We start from the raw sequence: 18,882 nt of genomic DNA on the forward strand, positions 1-18,882 counted from the left end.
GCAGATGTTATCTTTGTCTTTATCTTGCAGAGAGAGAGAGAACACAACAATCTTTCTTAACACCATCTGATATGTGAACTCACAGCTGAAGACCAATATTATTTTGCTTTTATAGCTTTAGAGATTTAGCCCTTCAAAATAAAAGCTCCTAAAAAGGTCATGGTGTCACAAGTCTTGCATTAAAAACATTTGCTATATTGTATTAGCTACAGGTATCAGTATAAAATATGTAAGGTCAGTTTCTACACCTCTAACGTCTTTCTAGAGCATAACATTTACTAAAAAAACACAACTGCAGGTTCTTTAGTGAAAACGTCACTGATGTTCAATAACAAAACATTATTTTGAGACACTCTGTTTAAAGTCTTCCACCATAAGTAGTAATTCTCCGTGTTCATGCTACTTTGCTAGCTCTAAGCGATGCATACTCACGTGGACGCATTCAATTTGTGCGCCCACCGCGACAAAGTCTCCTAATTGACTTTCCATTGGCATTGTTTCCATGGTGACGACATGTATTGCTCATAAGAGGTCGTGTTCATTGCAATCAACCTTTTTTTGTGTTGATTGTATAAAAGTATTGAGTTTACTTCTTGGTTTTATTTTAAAACCTGTAGCTAATAAAATATCGCAAATGTTCTGATGCAAAAAAGGCTCGACTTGATAACAGTCCTCACTTCATCCAGAGGAACAACAACTCACAGTGATGCATTTATAACATTAACACAGTGATGAGGGACAATCTGCCAACTGTCAACATTGACCCAGTTTAACAGCCTCCGCATGCAGTGACTCCAGTGTGAAGTCATACCAACATCTTTATGTAAATGACAGCTCTTATCATTCAACACTCATACGCTGTGCAAGTGTGTGAGAAGGAAGAACATCAACATTGCATGCAAAAAGGGAGAAATGATGTGTTTTATGAGCAGAAAACAACTACATTTTCTTTTGTAAATGCCTTAAGCGGTACGTAATGGAGGTTAAAATCAACATTTCATCTGCAGAAACAGAGGTTAACCACATTTTCTAGGCGGTAACTTCTCATATCATGCACCATCACCGTTGGATGAGGTCAGCAAAATGCAGCCGACGAGTGAGAAACGGCAGATGACTGTAATGTGCATTTGCATCTCTGTTGAACTGTACTTGGAAGGCCCAATGTTGATACTCGATTAACAACCAGGTAGAAGCATTTATAATGAGTTAAAGCCCTAATTTAAGATATCTCTGATTGCATTCTGACTGATGTTGTGTTTTGGTTGCTATCTAAGCCCTAAATATGTGTTTTCTATATCACATGTGCAAAACAAAAAAATGCGTAAAGTCTGCAAGGACACACACTGTGCATGTTCATTAACATGTTTTCTAAATACTGAATTATGACAAAACATATCCGATTCTCTTAAATTATGAAATCCCTTGATATACATTTTTAAAAACCTGAACCCAATTGAAGGGCCAAATTGGATCTGAACCAATTAGTGGATTCATTTATTAGACTATTGACATAAAAAATAATCATAATGGTAGATTGGAAACAAGAAGTGGATGTAGTCAACTTGCCTGGACGGCCATCTTAAAGCCTTGAATACTGCAATTAGGCCGTCGCCATCTTGTTTTTTTTTGCAACCAGAAGTAACAAGAGAGGGTGGAGCACACAGTGAAAGGGTTAAAGTTGCATCCCCTGCTTTATGGTCTGTTTGACTCTAAATGGAGCATCATTTACTAAATGAACATCATGCTGTATTGAAGAAGACTTGAAACTAGAGATTGAGACCATAAACTCATGTTTACAATGTTTACTGAGGGAATAAATCAAGAGAGAAGTAGAGTCATTTTCTCATAGACTTCTATACAACCAGAGGAGTCGCCCCCTGGTGGACATTAGAGAGAATGCAGGTGTGAGGCATTTCTGCATTGGATTCACTTATCAGAACCGAGAGGTTGACGTCTGGTCCAAAACTATAGAAGTGGACAAAATGTTCCCCCCAGTAGCGGCTGTGTTAAGAGCCATAACTGGGCATTCAAAATGTTATGCAGTTTGCTGCAGGAGGATGCAAAAATAAGCGGCGGACACACATAAACACAAACTCACTCACTCAGGCATGCACAAATTGGATTTCTTCATTTAGGTGGTGTTCTGCTCAAACAATGACACTTTTGTTTGTAAATGTGCATGTGGATTAAACATTTTTTAAATAGTAAATTACAGGCTATACCTGATTATCTTGAATTAGGCCTATTTACCCATGATGCCATTTTCTACAGCCTACAACCTGATGTTTGTGGAATCATTTTAACATGTGTATTTATTGTCTGTGTAGTTGTATAGTATGTGTATTTATTGTCTGTGTAGTTGTATAGTATGTGTATTTATTGTCTGTGTAGTTGTATAGTATGTGTATTTATTGTCTGTGTAGTTGTATAGTATGTGTATTTATTGTCTGTGTGTCTGTGTAGTTGTATAGTATGTGTATTTATTGTCTGTGTAGTTATGTGTATTTATTGTCTGTGTAGTTGTATAGTATGTGTATTTATTGTCTGTGTAGTTGTATAGTATGTGTATTTATTGTCTGTGTCTGTGTAGTTGTATAGTATGTGTGTCTGTGTAGTTGTATAGTATGTGTATTTATTGTCTGTGTAGTTGTATAGTATGTGTATTTATTGTCTGTGTAGTTGTATAGTATGTGTATTTATTGTCTGTGTCTGTGTAGTTGAGCTGCTGCAACACTTGAATTTCCCCCATGGGGATCAATAAAGGAATATAATAATAATAAAGGAATATAATGCCCTTAAACAGGCAAGTGAAGTCATCATTGCTTATCCAAATCAAAACTACTCAACTACTATCACTTCTCTTGGAAAAAAAAGTTGGTTTTCTGTCCATTTAACACACAAGCTGGAGTATAAAACCTCCTTTTCCAACCACACTTTTACTTTTACGCACCAGCGATGTCCCACAGCTGCAGTCGCACCGTGGTCTTCTGGTCCCAGTTGAGCATCTTGAGGGCGAAGTCCACCCCGATGGTGGCTCTGTAGTGCTGCGAGAACACCTGGTGCACGTACCGCTTTATCACGGACGTTTTACCCACTCCGAGGTCACCGATGACCAGGACCTTGAGGAGGCGCTCCCTCTGCATGGCACCTCTCCACCGGTGCGTAAAGGTTTGGCACAGTGATGTCTCCAATTATGGGTTCTGCGTGAAACGGAGGGTTTGGCCAGTCATGAGGCTGAAACACCGAGAACTGGTTATATCTGACACTTAAACAAACAGACAGGATATGAATAACTCCTTAAGCACAGTCCATAGAAGTAAAACTCTTCAGTCCTGCAGATACAAGAACAGGAACAGCCTGTAGAAAGTATTGAAGTCCAGGTTGTCGTGTTGTCATCCTCACTGGATGATGCAAGTTTGTAATATTAAAAAAAGAACAACTTGCTGGATGTTAAACGCTGTCGTGTCCAAGTTGAAGGAGAATGATTTGGGGGTTGTTTGTGTTTATCCTGAGGTCTGTTTGAGGGCTGTCAGCTGCCTGGATGACCACTCCCCTGTGTGTGTGTGTGTGTGTGTGTGTGTGTGTGTGTGTGTGTGTGTGTGTGTGTGTGTGTGTGATTGCTTTACATTACATTACAGTCATTTAGCAGACGCTTTTTATCCAGACAGATATATTGGTGGCATGTAAATATCATTTAACAGTATCTTATCATCTAGTGTGGCTTATGTGCAGCAAAGCTGTACTGACTATATTCAATTCAATTCAATTTGGCTTTACTGGCATTAAAGTTTCCAAAGCATAAAAATAAAAAAAAAGTACACAATAATATTCATTTTAATATTATCACAACATTACATTACAGTCATTTAGCAGATGCTTTTATCCAAAGCGACTTACAGGAAGTGTGTTCAACATAGGTATTCAAGAGAACTACTAGTCACCAGAAGTCATAAGTGCATCTCCTTTCTTAAACAAGCATCTTAAAGCATAAACCAGAGCAAAAGTATAGTGCAGAAGCAAACTAATACTAATACAATAAGTGCAACAAACTAATACGAATACAATAAGTGCAACAAACTAATACGAATACAATAAGTGCAACAAACTAATATGAATACAATAAGTGCAACAAACTAATATGAATACAATAAGTGCTACAGACTTTATTGGGTACACCTGCATTTTAATGACAGCTTTAGGGAATTATGTGGCTGCGTCATGCTTCAGTTTAATGTTTTTCACCTTGTTTGTGTTTTTATGTCATAAGTTGTAAGTTTAGAAACGGAGAAGAGGAATTTAAATTAAACTTTAAATGCATTACATGTATTTTATTTATGTGTTTATGTGTTTATGTGTTCATTTATCATTAAGGAATGAAAGCATTGATACAAAACAAACACTCTCTCTTCCCTGAACTAAAACACGTTTCTTGTAAATGCATAACACACTACTACAATAAATAACTTTTTTTTTCTTTTAACTTCAAACCCCCTCTCTCACACACTCATGCATGTGAAAGAACTACATCTCCCACTGTTGCAGCTGGTCCACTTCCGTGTGTGCGCACATGGACTGCGCACTGGCGCAGTGAGTGTGCAGCTTCCTCTTGCACTGAATAAACAAACAAACAAACAAACAAACATGGTATTAATACAAATACAAAAAAAAAAAAATAGTCTAAAAATGAATCCACTAATTGGTTCAGATCCAATTTGGCCCTTCAATTGGGTTCAGGTTTTTAAAAAAATATATATATCAAGGGATTTCATAATTTAAGAGAATCGGATATGTTTTGTCATAATTCAGTATTTAAAAAAAAAAAATCACCATAATATTATTTCCCTAAACTACAGCGTTTTTTTTTCTAATGTGAGATATTTAATCATGTATTTATCACACTCACATAGCAGGAATTTCATTTTTTTTTTACTCTATTATTAGAAATACTTAATAAAACCATCCAGAACATTCTTATTATTCATTTAGAGTAATGAGTTTGTTATTTTCCTCTCTATCAGCCTGTGGTCCAGTTTTCCCTCAGTGTTGCGCCTCTCCACGGTGCTTTACGGCAGTGGTACTGATGCGGGATGAGTCAGGCTCTGTGATGCTGCTGCTCCTGCTGCCATTTCATCAGCAACCCTACAAACACACCACAAAGTGATACCACGGGATTCCCCTCCTCCTCCTCCTCCTCTGACAGCGTCCAGCATCCCGGCGTCCCGGAGAGGAGAACCGGAGAGGAGAGCTTTATCCCTGGCTCTGCGTAAAAGCGCATGATCCTGGGTTTTATTGGGCTTTATTCCACCTGCTCTGGATGCGTTTTTGTCGATCAGGCCTTGACATCCACAAGGAAATCAGCCCCTGCTTGTGCTCTCCAGTGTTTTTTTTTTGTTTTTTTTGTTTAGGAGACAAACAGGGAGGCTTTGTGAGGGGGGTTTCGGATCCATCCAGCCAGACTCGTCGGTGCCATGGAGCCCACGCCGGCCTGCTCCTGAAAACAGCACCCATCCTGGCCTAAACTCCTCTCCTGCTCCAAGTAGGCTGTTTCTCCTTCTCACACCATCCACAGCATGATGTTTCCATGTCCCCAAGCCTAACAGTGGGTTCATTAGCCTACTGGGCCTGTGTGTTAGTCCTGCATGCAAACCTTTAGAAACGCTTTAGAAGCCTGGACTCCATCTTGATTTACATTAGATATGCACATAAGCAGGGATTTAAAAATAGCCTCGAACACTACAAGACACAATAAAGCCTCACATGAAGATGAAAGTGACATGTGATATGTGATCCATCTGTGCACGCATCCTGTGAGAGCCCTCAGGGCAGCTATTCACCGGGGAGTCGGCCACTGATGTTTGCATACCGACCGAGCTACGCAACCCGGAGGAGGGGAGGTGGGAGGCGGCATGTGTCTGGCTCCATGCCCGCCGGATGATGGCCTGGTCAGGGAGAAATCTAAAGAGATATATATATATATATACATTCCTTCTAAAAGCATGCATGACAAGATCATCCTCTTTTCCACAAACTCCACTGCTATTAATGAAAAAAACAATAATAATTTCAATTGTTTTATATGCAGGAGCAGGAGTAGTAGATCCTTTGCTTCAGTAAAAGTATGTGTGCTCAACTACAAGTAGAAGTACTGAATTCAAAATGTTACTCGAGTAAAAGTACAAACATATTATCAGCTTAATGTACTTAAAGTATCCAATGTACCCATAATACAGAACCGCTCTTTTCCCTGTTATAGAATATTATGTTATTCCTTTACAAAGATAGAGTTAAAGAGCATTTTATTGTTGTAGCTCATCAATGAGGAGCCAGTTTTATATACTTTATATACTACTGAGTACTGCTTCATATCATATAAGGACATTGTGCATACCATTTCAAATATATGTTTGGATTTTGAGATGTAGTGGAGTATAAGTAAAGAAGCATTGAATAAGAAATACTCACAGTACAAGTATGTCACAGTGTCTGGCTTGTCTGCATGTGTCTGGCTCCATGCCCGCCGGATGATGGCCTGGTCAGGGAGAAATCTAAAGAGATATATATATATATATACACAATATACATTCCTTCTAAAAGCATGCATGACAAGATCATCCTCTTTTCCACAAACTCCACTGCTATTAATGAAAAAAACAATAATAATTTCAATTGTTTTATATGCAGGAGTAGAAGATCCTTTGCTTCAGTAAAAGTATGTGTGCTCAACTACAAGTAGAAGTACTGAATTCAAAATGTTACTCAAGTAAAAGTACAAACATATTATCAGCTTAATGTACTTAAAGTAATTTGAATAAACAAACAAACAAACATGGTATTAATACAAATACAAAAAAACAAAAAAAATCACCATAATATTATTTCCCTAAACTACAGCGTTTGTTTTTCTAATGTGAGATATTTAATCATGTATTTATCACACTCATATAGCAGGAATTTAATTTTTTTTACTCAATGTACCCATAATACAGAACCGCTCTTTTCCCCGTTATAGAATATTATGTTATTCCTTTGTTATCAGTACAAAGATAGAGTTAAAGAGCATTTTATTGTTGTAGCTCATCAATGAGGAGCCAGTTTTATATACTTTATATACTACTGAGTACTGCTTCATATCATATAAGGACATTGTGCATACCATTTCAAATATATGTTTGGATTTTGAGATGTAGTGGAGTATAAGTAAAGAAGCATTGAATAAGAAATACTCACAGTACAAGTATGTCACAGTGTATTTTTACAGGACCGGAGTAAATGTACTGCAGAAAAGTACACATAAGATGTTCTTGATGACACAAATTTGGCTTGTGAATTGACTGCAAGTGACAAAATACAGAAATGAGCATAAAGCATGAACGTTAATAAGAATAGTATATATTTATGCTCCGAAACAACAAAACTGCACTGTCCATTAGGAACAGATTTTCTCCAAGATTACGATCGCAGTTTTAATAACTTTGAAACTGCTTGTAACACGTGGTTGATGTTGTAAAATGGATGAACGTAACATGTCTTCATTCCAACTCGTCACATACTGACGCTCCTTGCCCTAGCGCACAGGGTCTCAGTAAACACGCGGTTAACGTTATGAATTCAAACAAAAACGCTTAAAATAAGTATGTAAAATAAGTGAAACGTAAACAACGTATCAGAAGTAAAGACTGTCGTAACTTTAGGACACAAACAGAAGTCTCCTGGGTAAAGGTCTTATGTATTTTGCAACACATTGTGGCGGCAATTTATGAAATAGTGGCGAAATGCAATGTATTGTTTTCGTGTAGAGGGACACGAATGGTCAATTTTTGGGACGATATGTTTAGGCACACTTGATGACTCTGAAGTTACCCATTACACGCAAATTTCACCTAAATGTTGAATTTTTTGACAGCTTTAGATGTTACTTTACATTATTTTAGAGAATCATGTGGTATTCAGAGCCTTTGCTTTAACAAAAGTACAAACGTTTTATGAGCAAAATATATACTTAAAGTATCAAAAGTAAAGTCTTATGCAGACTGGGCTCATTCAAACATTACATTTACATTATTAAATTAGTATATGCATTACATTCACAGATGCTTTAACATGTAAACATTACTTTATTGTTGCAGGAGCTACAATTCGAATTTCATATGTTTCGTAAATAGTGCAAATAAAGTAACTTAAGTTGAGTAAAAGGAACAATATTTCCATCTAGTGAAAGTGTGTCAAAAAGGGCACTAGAGATGCAAACAAGGCAGCAGGGTATCCTGAGGATTTGCTGTGATTATTTGGAAGGTCACACATTTAAATGCCAAAAGCCTCGTATCATTAGGCCAATAATCCAAAAATCTGATTTATTAAAACTTCAATTGATGCCATTGAGCGACGAGGAAAAACATAAGAGGATTTCCTCTCATTTCTCGTGGTTTGAATTAAATCACCCACTGAATACAATGAAGCACAGTTGTGAGTGTGTGTGTGTGTGTGTGTGTGTGTGTGTGTGTGTGTGTGTGTGTGTGTGTGTGTGTGTGTGTGTGTGTGTGTGTTAGTGTTAGAAATATTGAAGTTATTCATGGTAGACTTTTACAAAGAAAACCACAAATTTTGAAGAGTAGAGCCCGAGTGGAGATGAAAACAAAGGTGTCATAAATTATAAGATTGCAAGGCTGTAAAGTTGTTATTTAGTGCCCAAAGACTACCAATCTCACAAAAGGGTTTTTCCTGAAGTACAGATGAAGGACTGATGTTCTACAAAGAACCATTTGCTTCTTAGGAAGAAGGTTTTCATGGTTTTTTTGTACAACTAAGGGTTCCATTGAGAAACTTGTTTTATCCAAAGAGCCTCTTTTTGGGAGGAAGAGTTCACAGGTGTTAAAATTTCCTCCCAGCACAAAAAAACCAAAACTGTGATTTGTTTTGGGGTTGAGCAGCACCACATCCTTTAGAACGCTCACGAGGAACCCTGGTTCTAGATGAAACCATTGTAGTGTGAAAGGGTTCTTGATTGCCACCTTCCTTATTGACTTCTAGATGAATCCCTTTGAGTCTGAAAGGGTTTTTGGGAGAACCCCCTTAGTGTGTTCTAGATGTAACCATAGGAATATAAATAGGATATAAACAGGTTCTCAGTAGAACTCCCTCAATGGGTTCTAGGTGAAACCCTTGGGATATAAACAGGTTCTCAGTAGAACTCCCTTGATGGGTTCTAGACATAACCCTTGGATATAAACAGGTTCTCAGTAGAACTCCCTCGATGGGTTCTAGGTGAAACCCTTGGGATATAAACAGGTTCTCAGTAGAACTCCCTTGGTGGGTTCTAGATGAAACCCTTGGATATAAACAGGTTCTCAGTAGAACTCCCTCGATGGGTTCTAGGTGAAACCCTTGGGATATAAACAGGTTCTCAGTAGAACTCCCTTGATGGGTTCTAGATGAAACCCTTGGATATAAACAGGTTCTCAGTAGAACTCCCTTGATGGGTTCTAGGTGAAACCCTTGGGATATAAACAGGTTCTCAGTAGAACTCCCTTGATGGGTTCTAGATGAAACCCTTGGAATATAAACAGGTTCTCAGTAGAACTCCCTTGGTGGATTCTAGATGCATTATATTAATTGGCTGGTTTATTTTACACACTGCTGGGTATCTAAAACCTAGAATATTACATCATAACTTATCAGATAATTGTATTTTTTTTTTAGTTTTATGAATCTGCACAGTAACTAAAGATGTAATTTATAAAAAGAAATATAAAAAACATACATAATCTAACGTCCTCTCTCTCTCTCTCTCTCTCTCTACGCACGGCCATGACGCAACAGACAGACAACAGACAGACAACAGACAGACAACAGACGCACCGTGAGGCAGCCTGGACGGTCATGGAGGCCATATGGCTCTATCAGTTCCGGCTGATCGTCATCGGGGACTCCACGGTGGGGAAGTCGTGTCTGATCCGCCGGTTCACGGAGGGCCGCTTCGCCCAGGTGTCCGACCCCACCGTCGGCGTGGACTTCTTCTCCCGGCTGGTGGAGATCGAGCCGGGCAAGAGGATCAAGCTGCAGATCTGGGACACCGCCGGCCAGGAGCGCTTCAGGTGAGAACACCTGGGTCTGTTATGGGTGAGATATATATATATATGTATATCATGGAGTATTACATAATTATAGTACTTTATTATATACCCCTAGAGCTAAATGGTGACATAAAACATGGTCATTGATGGTATTTGTTCTCCATGAGAAAAGGTGGAAGAAGTAATTGCATTATTCAAAGTAGTAATCACCTAAAGAATAAATATATATATACAGAGAAAAAAAAAACCCAACAACAAATAGAAAAAAACAAAAAACAACTATTTTAACTGTCTGTAAATATAATATTTCAGTTATTGTTGTTTTTTCTACTGTTTTTTTTTTTATTGCTTATTTATAATACTTGTTTTATTTTATTTTTTATTTTTTAGCTCGTCTTCTTCTACTATGTCTCTTGTGTGCACTTTACTCTATGCTGTTGTAAGCCTGCAAATTTCCCCGCTGCGGGACTAATAAAGGATTATCTTATCTTATCTTATCTTACTCTACTTTAAGTAATAAAACACTGTATTCTAAAAAGGCTAATATTAGCAAAATGTGCTCAAAGTATTAAAAGTCAAAGTTCTCATGTGGAATGACACTGATAATATTTATATATATAATAATACTGAATATAATAATTATAATAAAGGTCAGGGTCAATAGTATTATTATAATATATATAATAATATTATATACTTTTGCTATTATATATTATATATAATACTGAATAAAATAATAATAATAAAAATAATACAGGTCAGGGTCAATAGTATTATTATATATAATAATATTATATACTTTTACTATTATATATTATATATAATGATACTTAATAATGAGCTGACTATATGATATATTTTTGGTGAGGTTAATGCATAAAAATGTCTCATATTTAATACTTAATACTTAGTTACATTCTACCACTGCCCAAAGACTCATTTATGTGTAATATGTTGTAATATTTCAATAAAAACATAGTGTCAAGATAAAGACAAATTATGAATTATTATTTATGTATTATTTTAAATTAAATGATATTTATTATTAGACATGAGAGTTTACTGATACAAATTCCTACTTTGCAACACTTAAAACACAGATTGATGTTAAATTACGATAAAAAAACAAGTAAGTAAACTCTTCTGGGTAAAGAGTCAGGTGAAGACACAAAAAGAAGAAGTGAGAAGTCCCCGAGAACAGCTGACCGGCAAATTAAAGAGAAACTCAAACTGATTCAGCAGAACATTCCCAGAAATTATGTCAGAGCGTTACACAGGTGATCTCTGGGAAATGTAGTGCAGATTCTCATCCACCACAAAATGTCTCTAAAAAAAACAAGGAACTGGTGGTTTACAATTTTTATTTGGGAACTGAAAGAGTCCTTTCACTGTATTTTGTGGGTATGTGATCGGAAAAAAGTTCCTTTTACAGAACTGAGAATTGGATGAACTTCCTTTAGTGGAAAGACCCGTAGCTGACCTCTGACCTCTTTGCTCAAGTAAACAAATTATTAAAAGAAAAAAATCACATGATTACAAGATTAGATATCTGATTAAGAGAGTCAAATATTGTGTAAAAAATAAATAAATACAATATTTTAGTCCGTCTATCAATAAAGAGACATCATTTATATCTCAGTATTGCCTGTCCCAAATTCAGTGTCTAACTGTATTTTGTTAATAAAAAAATAAAATTGGACGATTATTATTAGTAATGTCAGGGAATACTTAAGAGTTTAACGATGTAGCCTGGAGGTCTTAAAACTGGAATTGCTACCTGTGACTAACTCGTTTGGCTGCACAAAAAGAAATAGCGGTTATTTAAATGAGGTTGGAGGTTGATACAAGCAGAGAAAATAACCAGAAGGCTTGTTTCAAAAAACATAAAACACACAAAATTGCTCTGAAAAGCTGAAATTCGCAATAGTGTTTTTGAATGACACAGAACCGATGATTTTGCGTCAAAAATGTACCTGCTTTGGTTGTTTTGTTTAACACAATAATTAGCATGTTGTTACTAAGATGTTCGGCCCCATTATTACCTTTAAATGTCCGTTACCCCGCTCTAACTGTTGTGTAAAATGCTGCCAAATAAAGTCACAGAGGAATTAGAAAAAAACAAATCTGATCAATTTAGACATGTTCATAATTTTAAAGTAGCAGACGGCGCACGTCCACAAAACAGCTTCGTATGCGTCTCGTAAAAAGGGCCCTTGAGCAAGGCACTGAACCCCGACAGCCTCCTCACTTTACATTTAATATGCATTAAAATGCAAATTAAAAAACATTCCCCATCAGTGTGTGGAGGGTTAAAAATGAATGCAACTAGAATGATGGCTTATAATCCATCTTCACACATGCTTGCGCACACACCAACACGCACACACATTACTCAAGTCTCACCTGTCAGCACGATTAGTGTCTCCATGGCAACCGCGACACGTCTTCCTCTGAAACTGAAGGACCATTTAAACTGTACAATATTTGCACTGTTTACTTCTCTAAGAGTAACATTAAATAAAAATTGCAGTGCCCAACTGTTTCAGGAAATTTACATAGCCTTTTTTATTACATTAAAATACATATTTGTGAGTTTTTTCATAATGTCTGAAAGATTTATGAACCTCAGACAGACTGTAAAAGTCGGAAAAGTTGGTTTTGATCTTTTCCTTGGATTTGTGGACAAAAATAGAAACAACCTATTTCCTATCATAGCACACACAAGGATTTTTACTCAAATTTGTGTGTGATTAGTTTAGTTTTCATTTTTCACACATTATCATTTCATGATTCAACCATTTCATGTACTGTAGCCATTTTGGGAAAGTATTTCTAAACATTTTGTGATTTAGTGACTACAGTAGTTGATTTTTGTTTGTGTCTTTTTCCTGCTCCTATGAGTAGGTGTAGATCCACCTCATATTCCTTGAAGACGCAGATCTCCTCTTAGTCACTGTTATTTCATCCTTATTTCCATAAATAAATACATGTGTTTGTCTCAATGAATCACCCCCTGGCTCTGAATTTCTGCCACCTCCTCCTCCTCTCTCACTGTATCATCTCCCTCTTCCCTCTTTCATGACACGTCTCTACCTCAAGTCTGTAATTTTCCCCCTCGTTATATATATATATATGTGTGTGTGTGTGTGTGTGTGTGTGTGTGTGTGTGTGTGTGTGTGTGTGTGTGTGTGTGTGTTGACGTTCTCACCGTGAGGACACTGTGGGAAGATAAGACGCATCATTGCAGGGTGTCACATTTTCTATCAGAAATGTATAGCAGCAACTCTCCTCCCACTTAGGGCTGCAGTGTTTGTAACATCAAATACCATATTTACATTTTAAAGGCCGATACTGCCACTCATTGTTTTGTACAGTTATTCATCGTTGATGCATGGCATGTTATTCGTGCTGATATGTTTCATTTTATATTAGGTTTAAATTCGTGAAGATATTAATGGGGAAAAAATGCATTAAAATCAAAAACTCCACCTTCCTTCTCACCTAAATTTGAGGGTGTAGATTTCAACGAGTAGCCTTTAACATCAGTAGGCTATACGCTGTAGCTAGAGGATTTGAAATGCATACTTGCTGAGAACTTAAAACCCTTTGAAAGGTCTTATTAATGTGTCATATTGAGCTGGGGAACATAGGAATATAGATATATACTCTTATTTTTAGCATGATACCATGTGTTCCGCCATCAAGTGCATATTTTAAACCCCTTCTACAAGATTCACCCAAATTACTACGTATTTTAGGTGGTTAATCTTCCTCTATTATCATTGTCTACTGCATACATGCAGCTATATCGACAGTACAGTTCTTCACAAACAAACACTTCAAAAAAACCATTTCATTTTGCATTTTGCTCCAATCTTTACCTTCTTCTCCATTTTTCTGCAACTTCTGCAGGTCCATCACCAGGGCCTACTACCGTAACTCCGTGGGCGGGCTCCTCCTGTTCGACATCACCAACCGCCGCTCCTTCCAGAACGTCCACGATTGGCTGGAGGAGGCTCGCAGCCACGTCCAGCCCCACAGCATCGTCTTCCTACTGGTGGGCCACAAGTGTGACCTGGAGGCACAGCGCCAGGTGTGTAAAGCATAAAAAGTGGACACAACAATATTAATAATGAGGCGTTGTTGAGTTAAAAATGTGTTGCTGGAGATGGAGGCTGTTTTGGATGTTATGTAATACACAATTCATCAAAGTCTGCAGCATTAAAAATAACCTTGTGTTCACATTTAGATCAGCTCACATTTGGATCAAAGGCAAGTCGTCATTGTTTGTTCAGTTCTCTCGGGGCGGCTGGCAGACAGGAAGCAAAAATATCACTTTAGAAAATGTAGACTTTACAAGATGACGCTGCAAAACTGTGTGTCAACACCCAAATAATACAATGTTGTAGGAGCAGGAATCAAATTAAATTAACCAGGAAAATATGCATGGTTCCCGTCTTAAACTTGATTTATGCTTGGATGCGAAAATGGTAAACTTTAAGGTGCTTTGAGAATGTTGATTTCCTGCAAGGAGAAACAAAGACAGAGTATAAAAGATGCAAACGTTTCCTCGTCGGCTTACGTCCGTACAAACCGTCCTTTGCATATAAGTATAATCGAGGATTTTCCCTATTCATTCTGACCTGAAAGGGAAATTGATCCGGTCACAAAGTCAATTTGAATGCGGTTTGTTTGTGTAAGTAACTCTGCAAGGTTGAGCTAAACAGTTCCTGTAGCCTGTAAGTAAATCTTAAAACTCATCTACTGATTCAGACCAAAGGAAATAGATTATTGGTTTTAAAAACACCCTTAAGCATAGTTTATGGTTGCAAATAATGAAGCTGGTGCGAGAAAATGCAGTATTCTAGGGCTGCACGGAGGGTTCACAAGTGGTCATGCACCTCTGAATTTTTATAGCTCGCAATCAGAGCTTTTCAGATGTGACTGTCACAAGTATTTCACTGAGAAAAGCACTATTTACATTTCTGGGGATTATACAAAGAGGGCAAATTTCATTTTAAATGCTTTAGACACCAGATGTTTTGCAGCCAAATCAAATGTTTACAGGATATTCAACCTTCTTTTTCTTATAATGCACGTAGTACTTGACATCTTTCTTTACAGGGCTTGTGCAAAGGCAAAAAGTATTCTATCAATATGAAACATGAGTTTACAGATAATTACAATCATTGTGGAGCTTGGTTTATGGCATTTTTCCAGTTACACCCGTTGTCTGTTTGATCCTACACAGTTCATCTTGTTTGTACGACGTTTTGGAGAATAATGCAACGAACAGCGCATTGAGCTTGCACGCCATCTACACGAGTATAAACAAAGCTTAAGGTTCTGCATTTAGTACCAGGCACTTCATGTTCATGTTACTGTTGTTTTGAAAAAGGGCAGTTGGAAGGCATTTCCAGGTCTGGATTTTAGACCTCAGAAGTTCTTATGCGGTTCTCAGAGGGTGCGTTACATCTTCTAGCTCTTGACTGTCCAGCTCCTACATGGTGAACTTTCATCTCATCTATATTTTGATCTTCCAGGTGACCCGCCAGGAAGCAGAGAAGCTTGCGGGGGCTTACGGGATGCGCTACGTGGAGACGTCGGCCCGCGACGCCATCAACGTGGAGCACGCCTTCACCGAGCTGACCAGAGACATCTTCGCTCTGGTGCGGTCCGGCGACATCTCAATCCAGGAGGGCTGGGAGGGCGTGAAGAGCGGGTTCGTCCCAAATGTTGTTCACTCCTCGGAGGAAGTGACCAAGAGTGACCGCCGCTGTCTGTGTTGATCTGGGACGAAGTTTTTGGGGACTGAAGGTGAAAAAGGGGAGGAGTCAAGGAAGGATTCAGAGGAGAGTAGCTGACGGACTGAAGGTGTCAGCACTCTGATTGAAACTCCCGGTAAACCCTCTGTGGTTGTTTGTTCAGACTGGATACAGAAGGGGATGTTTGAGGACTTTCAATGGAGAAGAACACCTTGAACGCAGGGTTGTGCCCATATCTGTATACCTTTTGTTTCTCGGAGAGGAAGGATCACAGATTCTCATCAATTCCTTCTGTTTTGGGGCTTCTTGCTTGGAAAATCCTTCCCTTAACGTCTTAGAAAAGGCCTTAGAAAGAGGACCCATGTTGGTTCTTGCCAATCATGTTTTTGGTTGCCAAAATACAATGAAACTCTAAACTACTTTCTCCCATCGTCACTTCCATCACCTCGCCTCCCACTACTTCTTAATCTTCTCCTCTCCTCCAATATGCAATTACATGATCACCTACCAAACGGTCACTTTTTACGTTGGTGTCCAACATCGTCCGAGCACATATCATTTAAAAAAAAAAAGTTAAGTCGGCGGTCTCGTTAACAAGAGTTGCGATACTCTTGTGCTGATATTAAACCATCAGAGGTCAATAGAGGAGTCCTGGAGAGAATGATTTCAATGACATTGACAACATGGTTATACGCTCCATAATTCCGCTAAATGCCATAATAATAACAAAACATCGTCACTCATCCAGTTCCTGATCGACTCCCGAAGCAGGAAGAGACAACGTGTACAGCTTATCTGACCGAGGTGGACTTGTTGGACAAGCTTAACAACACCTCGCTGTCTGCCTTTAACTGGGGACTTGTTAAGGTTGACTAATAGGAGGGTTGGAGCACCTTAACAGCCAAGTCCACCTTAACTGTGGAGCCTCATTTGGGACTTTTGAAGATAAAACAGTGGATATTCTTGAAAGCAAAGCAAACATAGAGGGACCAGACCAACACAGACTCAAAAAACCCCACAAAAGAACAATTATTATTATTATCCACAATGCACGGACGATATAATCATGCAAAGAACGTCCAATTGGCAGGAATCAAATCAACCCAACACAGATACAGGCACGGGGAAACAGAGGTTCAATTCTGTCCTGAGCCAGAAGAAGATTATATGCCTTTTATTTGTGTGCGCAATATCTCATTGAACTTTTCTTTTCAATACACTGCACAGGTTGATGCACCTGGAATAGTCCTTACACACTACACATTTTGTACGGATCGGGTAGCTTTATGATAGTAAAAAAGCCAACTGTAAACTGCTACCAAGAGGCAATGAAATCTGATTTGGAAGGTGGTTTTGGATGCATTCAATCCAGATGTTGAAAAGGTTTAAATGCATCTGTCTTTGAGAGACTTACACTCAGTTCCAGGGTACTAGCTACACCTCGATGAAAATATTGCAGCTATGTTCAGTTTTTGTTGAAACTGGTTTAAAGGAGGTGTTGCTACAACTGTATGATCATTTTTGGAAGATCCAGATTGTTGTGCTCTTGAGTTGTAATACATCATAAGAGGTGTTTCTGTTTCTATACTCTTAGAAATAAGAGTTCAACACAGGCGTTTTCCAGAAGGGATGAGGTTCTACCAAGAAACATTTGCCTCTAAAGAACCCTTTGTTTGAAGAGAGGGGTTTTCAAGGGTTCTTTGTGAGACTAAGGGTTAGGATAAGAACCCTTTTTGGAAGACAGAGTTCTTTAAGAATTATGGCCCAATTATGGTTCTGGTTGCAGTTTTTACGTATCCAGAGAGGAATCTTGGTGGAACCTTTCATGGGTGGTTCTAGGTACAACTCTTTAGGTCTGGTTCTTGGTAGAACCATCTGAAAGGGTTTCAAAAACTAAAAAGGGTTCTTCTAACCCTAGATGGTTCTAGTTGGATTCATTTCTAAGAGTTTGCCTTCATTGGTATAAAAGGTTTTGACATATTAGAAACATGTATCATTTCACAAACTGCAGCCTCCAAAATAACCATGTGGTTGAATCAACATCTCTCTAAAATCAACTCAAAACTAAATCTGAATATTATAACTTTCATGAATGCCAGACTTATTGTTCCCACGGAGACGAGAAAAACTGTAACAAGGTTTAAAACTCCCATTTTCTGCCCTTTGTGGTTCTGTGTGAATTTATCTTTTGAGTTGGTATTTATTCTACTGATACATTTTTCACTCAAGATGTCAGGAAAGGTACTGACGTTTGTTTAAATGCCAAGGAAAATCAGAGGTAGTGAATCATACTGCTATATGTTATATAAAGGTGTTTTCAAGGAGCAGCAAAAAAATCACGTTTGTTGGCAGGCGATTCATCTGCTTTACTGATATCACAAGTAATCTTAATTCCCTTCAAAATATATATTATTGTGAGATAAGCATTGGACCAAATATATTCATATGGTTTTACGTTGTTTTTTTTATTAAACACAAAAAACAACATACTTGGCCATATTTATAATTTAAACACTGACGAGGAACAGAGACTTTAAGCATTGTAAGCAATTAAATGTACCTTATCTACCTTAAACACCTGGATGGCTTGTTGTGGATCTGTATTTCTATACATTTTGTTTTGCAGAAGTCTTTTCTTTTCACATGATTGGATTAGCATTTTATTCTTAAACTCCTTTTTGAATGCCAATGTCGATCCTTGCTATGATCTCTGCTATATTTCTTCATTTTAATGACTTCATCGAATGCCTTTCCCCCCTACAGTTCATTATTACAGTGAGGAAACTGTAAGTGCTTCTTTTTCTCACACGGTTTGCCTTCTTTGTCTCCAAAGAGTTATGCTTGTGTGATGTTATTTTTACATGAATGTATCAGCAGCAGAAAAAGGTGAGACTTTCAAATAAGAAAAGGTGTAAATGAGTCAAAGCAACACGCTTAAAAATAACTTTGACAAGAGGTGATTTGGATGTTTTGAGACTTGATTGGAAAATTATTCAAATGACAGTCCACTCCCTCAGTTTAACACGCGGCATTATTCCTTATTGAAA

General features: G+C 37.8%; 2 protein-coding genes across 2 annotated transcripts in view; one reads left to right on the top strand and one right to left on the bottom strand.

Moving 5' to 3' along the window:
- zgc:162171 (uncharacterized protein LOC565931 homolog) overlaps window positions 1–3,256 on the bottom strand; it is a 7,068-nt gene extending 3,812 nt beyond the window's left edge. Inside the window, exon 1 of the mRNA XM_054601646.1 lies at window positions 2,951–3,256. Coding sequence (XP_054457621.1) covers window positions 2,951–3,143 — 193 coding nt within the window. The 5' untranslated portion in view covers window positions 3,144–3,256. The remainder of the gene's footprint in view (window positions 1–2,950) is intronic.
- A 6,620-nt stretch (window positions 3,257–9,876) lies between these two features.
- LOC129093340 (ras-related protein Rab-39B) lies at window positions 9,877–18,675 on the top strand. Its single transcript, XM_054601340.1, has 3 exons — window positions 9,877–10,091; window positions 13,983–14,163; window positions 15,614–18,675. The coding sequence occupies exons 1-3, from the start codon at window positions 9,877–9,879 to the stop codon at window positions 15,857–15,859; spliced, it is 642 nt and encodes a 213-aa protein (XP_054457315.1). The 3' UTR covers window positions 15,860–18,675.
- The last annotated feature ends 207 nt before the right edge of the window (window positions 18,676–18,882 follow it).

The sequence above is a fragment of the Anoplopoma fimbria genome, chromosome 7, assembly GCF_027596085.1.
Source record: "Anoplopoma fimbria isolate UVic2021 breed Golden Eagle Sablefish chromosome 7, Afim_UVic_2022, whole genome shotgun sequence".
In the NCBI taxonomy this organism is placed as follows: Eukaryota; Metazoa; Chordata; class Actinopteri; order Perciformes; family Anoplopomatidae; genus Anoplopoma; species Anoplopoma fimbria.